Here is a 10,322-nt window from a genome sequence, read left to right on the forward strand (position 1 = left end):
TTTGTACAGGACACTTAAATTGACACAGTTTGTTTGACAATGAGAGAATTATTAAACCTCTGTGGAGACTGTTGTTGCTGTCCGGGGAACATTTGAGAGTCGAGTGCAGAGATTTTGCAGCAGTGTGAGAAATTATTTCTTCTTGCCGTAAACAAAGAAAGACAGTATGTGGAAGTCATAAAAGATATTTATTAGACAGCATTACAGCCAACTAATAAGTCCTTTAGGGAACATTTCATAATAGTGAGATATGTGGGATTTGTGACACGTGCATTCAAGAGACATTCAAACTTTGAGAGGTGAAGGTGATGACGTGCCTCGTGCATTGTGTGATCATCCTCGCCAGACATTTCCGCACACTTAAAATTTCTTCCTCTGAGAGTCTCTGCCAAACCATTACTACTGCCTGTATACTGGTAACACACTGAGGTTTCAGCTGCAAGATAAATGTTCGCTTTTTCAGTAGACTGTTGAATAAACTGGGGAGAAAGGAAGAGCATGAGTGTCAGTGAGCAGGACCTGTGGCACCCAGCCTGCTAACCTAACACCCACTGTTAATTTTTCATGTGCACAGGATAATAGTGGGTGTGGGCGGTGGTGGAATAAGTGCTCCAATGTCAAAAACTCTCCATTGCAAGTAGAAGTCTTGCAGTTAAAATTTTACTGAAGTAAAAGCACATTAATGCAATCAAACTATAATTAGTATTTTAATAAAAAAAAATTACTCACTAAGCGGCAGAATAACCCCGCCAGTGTTACATATTTATATATTATTCACACTATATTAACATGTAAGCATCGTTTTAATGTTGGGCTAATTCTAAGTACTTAATACACTGTTGGGAATTTGAATGTTTAACAATAATGGATGGACAACTGAACAGGCCTAAGTGTACCAACCCACAGGCCCAATATGTCAGAGATCCCAAGACCTTTACCTGCAAATGTCCCTCACTTTAACACAGACCACTTGAAATGACCACAAGAGATGCAAAGGAACTGCAAAGATGCAAAAATAACCACAAAAAAAGACACATTACATCAAAGTAAATGGTAAATGGACTGCGCTTGTATAGTGCTTTTCTAGTCTTCCGACCACTCAAAGCGCTTTTACACCACATGTCACATTCACACACAAATTCACACACTGGTGGCCGAGGTTACCATACGTGGTGCCACCTGCTACTCAGTAACCATTCACACACTCACACACTGATGGAACAGCCATCGGGAGCAATTTGGGGTTCAGTATCTTGCCCAAGGATACTTTGACATGCCGGCTAGAGGAGCTGGAGATTGAACCGCCAATCTTTCGATTAGTGGACGACCCCCTGCTATACCTCTGAGCCACAGTCGCCCCAAAGAGACACAAAGTAACCTCAGAGAGACACAAAACAACCAAAAAAAAAAAAAAGATGCACAACAACAGTCTGTGTGTCTTGTCCCTATGTATGAGAGGTGGTGGGGCCTTTTGCATGTCTGTGCCCAGGGGCCCATAATATATCATATTTCATTAAAGTTGACTTTAAGCATCAATATTTCCCTCTGAATTACAGCAAAGTAGAAGTATAAGTAAAGCACAAGTACCTCAAAACTGACCTCAAGTACAGAACTATTTTTGAACTATTATTATTTTGTTTTTTTCCCTATTGGTTGTAGATTACATCTCTTTATGTTTAAGTATTTATCGCTGAGACAGAACTGGGACAAAGTGAAGTATGTGATTGAAGTTGTTTTGTTGTTATTTTTAATACAGGTAGATAATATACACATAACACACAACAATATTATGACAATATAACTTCACAAAAGAGAAGAAAAAATGACACAAAAAAGCAAATAAGACAAAATAAATAATAAGACCCCTTCAGTTATTTGAATAATTAGTCTGACAGTACATTTTGTAGCCTCTACAACTACTGTATTCAACATTTATTTCTCAATGAAGGATCCCAGAAAAACTAAGTGGAGTTACAAACACTCGATAAGTGGTGACTCTTAGTACCTCTGACATCGTACATTTTCATTTCATAGTATTAACAAATGTCTTCTTGTTATCTCTTGCCATTGACTTTTTATAGTATGGTTGTTCAGTTAGGGAAGGAGAGCCACAGAGCACATACAGTGTACACCAAGTCAAATAAATTTGCATGATAACCAGCTGCAATGGAAATGCTGCCATTCAAACCAGTTACAGTCAGGTGTTACTGAGTGTTTGGCTCAGACATTAATGACAGGACGAGGTAGTGACAGTTGTGGTGAGTTTAGAAGGTGAAAACAAGAGTCTGGTGATGGCATCGAGTCTGACTCCTGGGATTCACGCCATGAGTGATCTGCTGACCATCCGTGAGAAAGGTGTCCTCTTCACTCTGCTCGAACCTCAGTGCATGGTCAGTTCAGTTTGTTACTGTCACTTCAAATTATTACCTGTAAATTAACTAAATGACCTCGGGGTTTCTCTGTATTTGCATTTCAATCAGGGTTCAGTGGACATTTGTGTGTGTTTAAAATGTTAAATATTTGAAAAGTAATGTATCATCTGTTGATTTAAACATGTGGATGTTGTTGTGTTTCCTGGGGTTGTTTTTCTGTTGTCAGGAACGTTCGGTGGAGGCCTGGTGAATGAATGGGCTTTCTGTGAGAGCTGTTTTGTTTACAGTTAGTATCTGCCTCTTATATTGCCTGGCACTACCACACCGTGTTGCCAGAGCAGGTGCTGCATAAAAATGTACACTTTTTAAAAGCACTTCAAATAGCCTACCAAAAGAAGTAAATAATGAAATAAAAATAAAGAAAGAAAAAGAGAAACAAGAATATAAAAAGTGAGGTCAAACACAATGTCATTAAAAGCAAGTCCATAAAATGAACAGACAGACGTTTATGTTGAAATGTAAAAAGCAGTGAATGGGCCAACCTCAAGATTTCTGACTTTGGTCTCATAAGATTAAAGTTCTGTTGAGAAGTGGTCAAGAAACCTTTTTGTTCTCAGGGACCACAGAGAGCTGCACTAATTTGTGAAAAGATAAAAACCTTATCACTGAAAACAAAAACTTGAAAATACTCCTGAATAAAAGAAGTAATTACAGGTTGTTTTTTTTGACAGGTATAACAGTGTGTCGTCAGCACAACAGTGAACATTCGATATCAAAGTGTATCATTAACAGTGAAAAGAAGAGACTTTAATCTTGTGACCCCACATGTTTTATGTACTTTGGATGATGATGATGATTTCATCACACTCATGGTGATGTAGGACCTGAATGAGTGAACCCAGTTGATGTCAGGGCTGTACTTATAATGGAAAGTTAAATGGATCATCTCCCAGCATCATCAGCCTCTAAAAAGAGGTCACGGTCTCTCTGAGGAGCTGCCTCTCTGTGGTGTAACACTCTGAAACTAAACCAGAGTGTCTCAAAGGTTACTCTGAGGCACAAAAGATGTGAGTCGCTTTAAAAAAAAAAAAAAAAAAAAAAAAAAAATATATATCTATATATATATATATATATATATATATATATATATATATATATATATATCATACATTAAGAGAGCAGTTTGGTGGTGGAACTGTGTAAACTTTCCAGCCCAGCCGGCAGAATAAGATGCTTGAACTTTACATTTCCACAAACCACGGCTATGCTACGGTTGCTACGTATGCTATCATATCAACATTTCAAAAGTCACATAGTTCAGATAACATGTTTTTAAGATGAGTTCCTCATCAGGAGGAGGAGGGCATGGTGTATATCGTGACAACTAGGCGAGACAACTGCCAAGCAGCAGACAGCAGCAGATTTTTGAGACCAACAAAAGTGTGTATTTTTTAACGAGAGCCCGGGACATTACTAGCTGTATTTGTGGCAACAACAGTGGATATTCTGATAAGCCAAAACATGATTTTTCCTGACCCTAACCGAGCAACATATCCTCATGCAATTGTTTGTATGATATCTAACAAATTAGCACTATGCGATGACATTACATACTTAATGTAAAGTTACGTGGGTTAGGTTTAGACAAGTAACGTTACATATTTTAGGTTTAGAAAAAGAAGTGTAGTGACAACGTACCTTAGAACAGTGGTTCCCAACTGGTGGGTCGCAGTCCAAAAGTGGGTCGCTGGCCCATTCTGAATGGACCGCAAGTGACTCGTAAATGTGTCAAGTTTTTTGTTTTTTTAAAAAAAAACACACCTTATTTTTAAGTACAGTAAACTTCCAGCACAGGACTTTGAAATGCCGTTTTTTGTTGTAGAGTGAGTGACTAACTGACAGCTACTAGACAGAGACAGCAAACTAGCTTGACGACATGGCCAAACACAAGTATGACACTGAATGTGCTACTCTGTGGGACCATGAACTAATGACTAAGGAGAAATCTGGACCCAGTGGCTGGACATTTTAGGAACTACTGCCTTAGAATACATTAGCATTCACTTTGTTTCACACTGGGAATGATCCCCAGTCATCTGGGGGAAAGTCGTGTGTTTGTTTGACCCATCCACCACCCCAAGGAGCCACATTAGGCAGACTTTTGCTCCTCATACTATTTAATTTTTTACTCCCGTCAGGACATTGGTCACATGATCGCAGCCTTCTGGACATAAATTACAGGCTCATGATTATGTGTGTTCTATATATGAATTGTAGTGCATTACTCTTTGTAGGTTAACGTATAAACTGTGCCTGAGAACAGCCTGAACAAAGTGGGTTTCGTACCTAAACCTAAAGTTTTAACATATCCCTCAAATATGAAACCTACAAATTGTATATATGGATTACATTTTGGGTTACCGATTGTAGATAAGATGTACAAACATTGACTAAACCACCTAATCAATAAAACAGAAAAGAGGTTTAAAATAGCCCAGCACGGGAGAATCCTTGTAGCCTGCTTTGGTATTAGGATCATATACAAAACTCCATAATTTTTGTCAATAACAGTATTTAATAAATCAGTCTTTTTGCACTCTTTTTAATTAGTGTATTGTATTGTCATGATTTTTATGACTATTGTTGTATTCCAGCTGATCAAATCTACAGTAGCACAGGTTCTAGTGGCCACAGAGACGGAGGGTGAGCGTCCAGGCTGGAGTTGTTTGGGTTGTGGCGCAGTGTGTCTAATTGAGGACACGTTCATTCACAGCCACTTCCTGCGTCTGTACTGTGTCAAGGTAAGAGGAACTGCAGAACTGATAAAAGATACTCTACCTACGCACATCTATTAACCCATCTACTTCCCTCAAAGAACTGACATTTTAGCTTTATTTTGTGTGTGCGTGTACAGTTGCATGTGTGGAACTGCTTGTTTTCTTGTGATTTGCAGTTTCCTTTAGTAACAATATTTTGAAGGGTGTGGCTAAATGTGTCCTTATGTACCCTTTCCTTTAAACACAGCGTGCCAAATTACTGTGGGAGCAGGAGCTCTATGTCCCATTCCAGTACGCTGCAACTCGCACGTTCTTCCACACCTTCCCTGCAGACGTGAGCGATCCTTTTCTGAAGTGTGACTCAACATGCCTGTCAGAGTACTAGTTCTGTGCTGGTTAAGGCTGATTTATTGTGTTGGCACAGGGCCACCAAGTTGGCCTCAACTTTGCAAACGAGGCCGAGGCAGGGGAATTTCTTCTGGCAGTGGAGGCTGTCCAGAGAAATCAAGGTCAGAATTACAACAAAAAGATGATATCACTCATCAGTAAACACGTATCAAATGTGTTTGCACTTTCACATGAAAGCACCTCTGTCAGTTCTCATTTGTCTCTTGTTCCCTCTCATTTCATTTCTTCTGTTGTGCAGAAAAGACGACCATGATGACTGAAATAGCAGTGACTGAAAACAAATCAACAAGTGATCCACCTGATTCAGGGTGACAAAAATGTTATGATTTGACATAAAGAGGAAAAGAGAGCAGAGGATTAAAGTGATGGCTCTCCTTTTGTTTCTGTAGAACTGAGCCACTAGAGCAGTTGGACGAGGAGCCACATTCCCCCGTGGACGAACCATCCATAGCAGTTACTGCACCCTCCAGTTCAGTAAGTCAGATCATACAGTGAAACGTTAATAGTTTACATGAGCCAAATAGACCCTCAGAATAGACTTGGGTGGTATCTATTTTTTCATATCTTCATACCTCCCTGACATTTCACCGGATTTATCAGATATGACGCTATTTGTGTAAAAAAATATATAGAAGCTGAACTGCTGGTGACATACAGTCATTGCAGCATGTGTATCGTTGTCTAACCTAAAATGCTTTGATTTCAAAATGCAATCAGCCTGCTTAAACCAGTCTTGCTGGGTTTAAAGTTATGGCCCATGGGATAATGAATAAATAGGAAATAAGTGCACTGGAGGACCTGATGACACTTGTTGTTGTAACAGATACAGACACATCAGTGGTCTGTAGGGCTGCCCTGACTAAGAATTTTCCTAGTCGACCACCTAGGGCCATTAGTCGACTACTCATCTGCATGTTTATGATAATGATTTAATTATCAAATTATATATTTTAGGCAAGGCAACACAAATCTCAGAAAGTGTGTACAGAGACGAGGCAGCTGGAAGTCCATTCATTCCTATGGGAATCTCCATGATAGCTGATGTGCCTGCGAAACTCCTCCCCTTTGTAATATTTCAATACTGAATTTGCCTTGAGTACATAAAAAAATTGAACTTTTGCGGTGGATTTCAAAGAGACAGTATGACAATGTGCTAGCTTAGCTAACAGGCTATTTTCTTCCCTGGCAATGTTCCAAGCGCATGGAACCCCAGACCCTAGCAGTCTGAACAAAGATAATGGGTTGAATGAAATCTTGTGGCTAAAAAACAGCTTTTGTGCGCATGTTATGTGTGGCAAAACTTCCAAATGGGGCAGAGGAGTGTTTTTCTCCTTTTTCTCTCCTGTGATGTTATCCCCACTGCTCACAGTCGCCATTTTTCTCAGCTCAGAAGCCTGTTCCACCAGCAGAGACTGACCTCTGGTGGCGTATGTTGTGCACAACATTACCGCAATACAGCATTTCCATATCTCTTTGCAGTAATAGAAAAAGGAGCATCTGTATTCTTGACGGTACTGAAAACCATACCTTTGAGATTTCTAAATACCACAGTATACATTTACACCACCCGAGCCAAACTGAAACAGAAAGAAAATTCATCTTGTGACACTCTTAACTTCTAATTCAACACCATGCTAAATCAGTCCATTTCTTGCTGTATCTGCTTGGAGAACTTTAAGGATCTGGATCCCGCAATGAGGAGGCTATTGATTCGGGCAAGACTCACTGAGGAAGACCTGAAAGACAAAGATGTAGCCGAAGCTGTCGACTGCATCATCAACCGATTTGGAGGACTAAAGGCTGTACAGAGAGAGCTGAGGAACAGAGGTGTTTTATCCTGATACATCGTGATGTATATACTCCTTTTGTTTTTTTTTTTAATGTTTAAGTTAATTCTAAGTTTATGTTATGCCTCTTAATGCTTTACTTGACAGGTCCAGTGTCTCAGACATTGCCGAGAGCTACAGGAGCATCCATCTCCCTCGCGCTGAAGAAAGGGCCCTTGCCACCGGTTCCTTCCATCAAAGGCGGCACCACCTCCCAGCAGACACCACAGTGCACAGACACACAAAACCAAAGCCAGATTTCCTCTTGGATTCCTCCTCCTCCATCTACTCCTGCTCCAGGTCTCCCAGAGCGGCTCAGAAAGAGTGCGAGTTTCAAACATGTAAGAGGACCAGGACACATGCTGTTACAGTTCTGTGGATTTGAATATGTAAAATGTGAGGTCTGAATGACCTTAACTTTCCTTTTTGTGGTGTCAGGTGGGCTCCCCAGCAGCTACAGGAAGAGGTGACCCCATCCTGACTGCACTGACAGAACTGTTCAGACAGAAGCAGCTGCTTCAGGGAGGCACAAGTGCAGATGGGCGTCAATTGAAGCCAGACACTAAGAGTGACGAGCAGTTTTAAAGTAATTTTGGTTTTAACTGTGCTGTGTATGATATACTCACATATCGATGACTGTGTTCATACTGTCACCAAGGACACTTCTCTTTATGTCACTGTGTGTGCGTAAATCTTTATTTACTCAATTACGACCTTATTTATAGTAGCCCGAGAAACAGACAAAAAGTATATGCAGCTCACCATCTTGGTCAGCAAATACACACAAGAAATAAGTTAATCACAAAACACTGTTGATCACAAAGCTAAAACATAGACTACAAGATTTTAAACTATATGTGGAATAGTATAAAAAAGACTAAATAAATAACAGTATCCAAAAATATCTAAAGACTTATAGACTAATAAAGTTATGTAAAAGCAAACGAAGAACATGACCTTTGAAATCTTATTAAGATAGACAGCAGATAAAGAGCTCTGTATATGGATATTTATGTTACTGGGAGGCAGAGTACAAACGTCCTGAAGCCAGTAATAAAAATTAATTACCTAAGAGGTGCTCACGTATTGGTTCAGTACAGTATGTTTATTTATTTCTTAGTTATTCATGTCACAACAGAGTTCAAATCCTACTTGAATAATTTTGGAAAGATCTGTACTACAGATACTGCTCAAGTTGTTTCCGTTCTTCACTGAGGGACTGTTCATTACTTATGAGGGGGTGGTGCAAAATGGGGGAGGCATGTCAAAGTTGTTTTTAAGAACTGGAAAGAGGGTTTTTGGGTTGAGGAAAGGACACAAAACTTTAAATAGTTGTATTTTATATCAATTCAAGCACCATCTCAACCTCAAAACCTGCCGACAGGTTTCCTTTAAAAGTAGCCAAAATCACACCATTTATCTTAGACAGAAACTAATAAAAACTGTGAACACATCTTGTGCGATGAGTGCATCAGCCAGGAAACATAATCAAATCTCAGCTTAAAGGTAGGGTCTGGAGGATTTTCCACTTGCTGTTTGTAAACACACATTCAAATTCGGCCCCTCCTATCAGGCTCAACTCTCCCGGGTGTACGGAGCCCAGAGGTATGGAAGAAGGCTTCACAGAAGAGGTTCAGGCAAGGCTCGTGCTGGTGCACGCTCGGACACGCTCGGGCACGGCACCTGTGCTCTCTCATTGGCTGGGGAAATCTCCGCCCAGAAGCGGTCCGAGCTCACAAAAACATCAAAATACAGTTAAAGGGCAGAAGCTCTGCAAACAGAGTCACCACCACACATGAGTAGAAGCCCATAGGTGATGATTAAGCAGGATTTCATTTTTTATGTGTCTATATTTTGTTTTGTCTGAAAATCCTCCAGATCCTACCTTTAAAACAGTGATATTAAAAGTGATATCAAAAATAAACTCAAAACACACCTTTTTGCATCTGCCTTTAACATCACATAGTCTCTGTCCTTACATACTACATCATGGTTATCTACTACTACTCAGTCATTGTGCACATCAGTTTATGTTTAGTTTTTTATATATACAAGTGCCAATGTTATTTTTATTTTGTTTTGTTTTTTGCTCTGTTTTCATTTTGGTTTTTTTGTTTATTTTGTTCTACATAGTCATTTCACTTGTTTTTATATATTTTATTTGTTGTGTTATTTGTAATTTGCTTATGTGTTTTTATGTACAGCCCATTAAGGCATTTTTTGTGATTTTGGACTATAATAAATTTTGATTTGACTTGATATTTCATTGAAATCGGTTTATTCTACTTATTTGAAATGTCATAACCCTGTTGCACTGACCAGATCCTGTAAAAAAAAAAAAAAAAAGAAGTTCTGCGCTCCTGCATACATGACAGTCATGAAAATTTATTTTGGCTGCTGCTGCCACTGTCGTGTACAGTTTATTTAGGGAAGCGGTCATTATGCTGGCTGTGTGCACTGTGATGCGTGTGTGTATGTGCAGGAGTGTGTGTGATATGTGAGCTTAGTTAATTGTGTTGTGGTAGGACGGATGGCTGTCCTATTCTCTTGAAGTACACACAGCTTGTGTAATGGTGTGATTTGTATGAAGGATCTGCATCTTGCTTAAGAAATACTGTTTGTTTCTGTCAAAACTCTGACTCCTGTGCTGTTTGCTCACTGCAATGGCTCCAATACCAACATTTGGTGTAAAAAAATGGTTAAGGTCTATTTATAATGGTGGGAAGCTCATATGTTTTCCCCCAGTCACTCGGGGAGGCTCAAGAATAAATATTTGTGGCCTCAGGGACGTGAATATAAAAAAAAAAAAGTCACATACCAGCCACCCCCTCCTCTAAATAAAGAACAGTTCCTTATAGGATTGGACATGCAAATACAAGAAAATGTTAAACGATAAAAGAGTAATTTAAGATTTGAGAATCATGTGAGCACAATATAAA

At 39.4% G+C, this 10,322-nt stretch overlaps 1 protein-coding gene across 1 annotated transcript; it reads left to right on the plus strand.

Moving 5' to 3' along the window:
• Nucleotides 1-98: 98 nt before the first annotated feature.
• On the plus strand, nt 99-9,608 carry si:dkey-197j19.6 (neural Wiskott-Aldrich syndrome protein). The gene is made up of 9 exons (XM_049583921.1): nt 99-2,390; nt 5,027-5,173; nt 5,397-5,483; nt 5,574-5,658; nt 5,796-5,865; nt 5,947-6,031; nt 7,228-7,384; nt 7,492-7,724; nt 7,822-9,608. The coding sequence occupies exons 1-9, from the start codon at nt 2,292-2,294 to the stop codon at nt 7,966-7,968; spliced, it is 1,110 nt and encodes a 369-aa protein (XP_049439878.1). The 5' UTR covers nt 99-2,291; the 3' UTR covers nt 7,969-9,608.
• The last annotated feature ends 714 nt before the right edge of the window (nt 9,609-10,322 follow it).

This window comes from Epinephelus fuscoguttatus, linkage group LG1 (assembly GCF_011397635.1).
Source record: "Epinephelus fuscoguttatus linkage group LG1, E.fuscoguttatus.final_Chr_v1".
NCBI classification, from domain to species: Eukaryota; Metazoa; Chordata; class Actinopteri; order Perciformes; family Serranidae; genus Epinephelus; species Epinephelus fuscoguttatus.

Coding starts and splice junctions, on each gene's coding strand:
- si:dkey-197j19.6 (XM_049583921.1), top strand. CDS start 2,292: ATGGCATCGAGTCTGACTCCTGGGATTCACGCCATGAGTGATCTGCTG. Junction 2,391..5,026: donor TGCTCGAACCTCAGTGCATG/GTCAGTTCAGTT, acceptor GTTGTATTCCAG/CTGATCAAATCTACAGTAGC. Junction 5,659..5,795: donor GGCTGTCCAGAGAAATCAAG/GTCAGAATTACA, acceptor TCTGTTGTGCAG/AAAAGACGACCATGATGACT.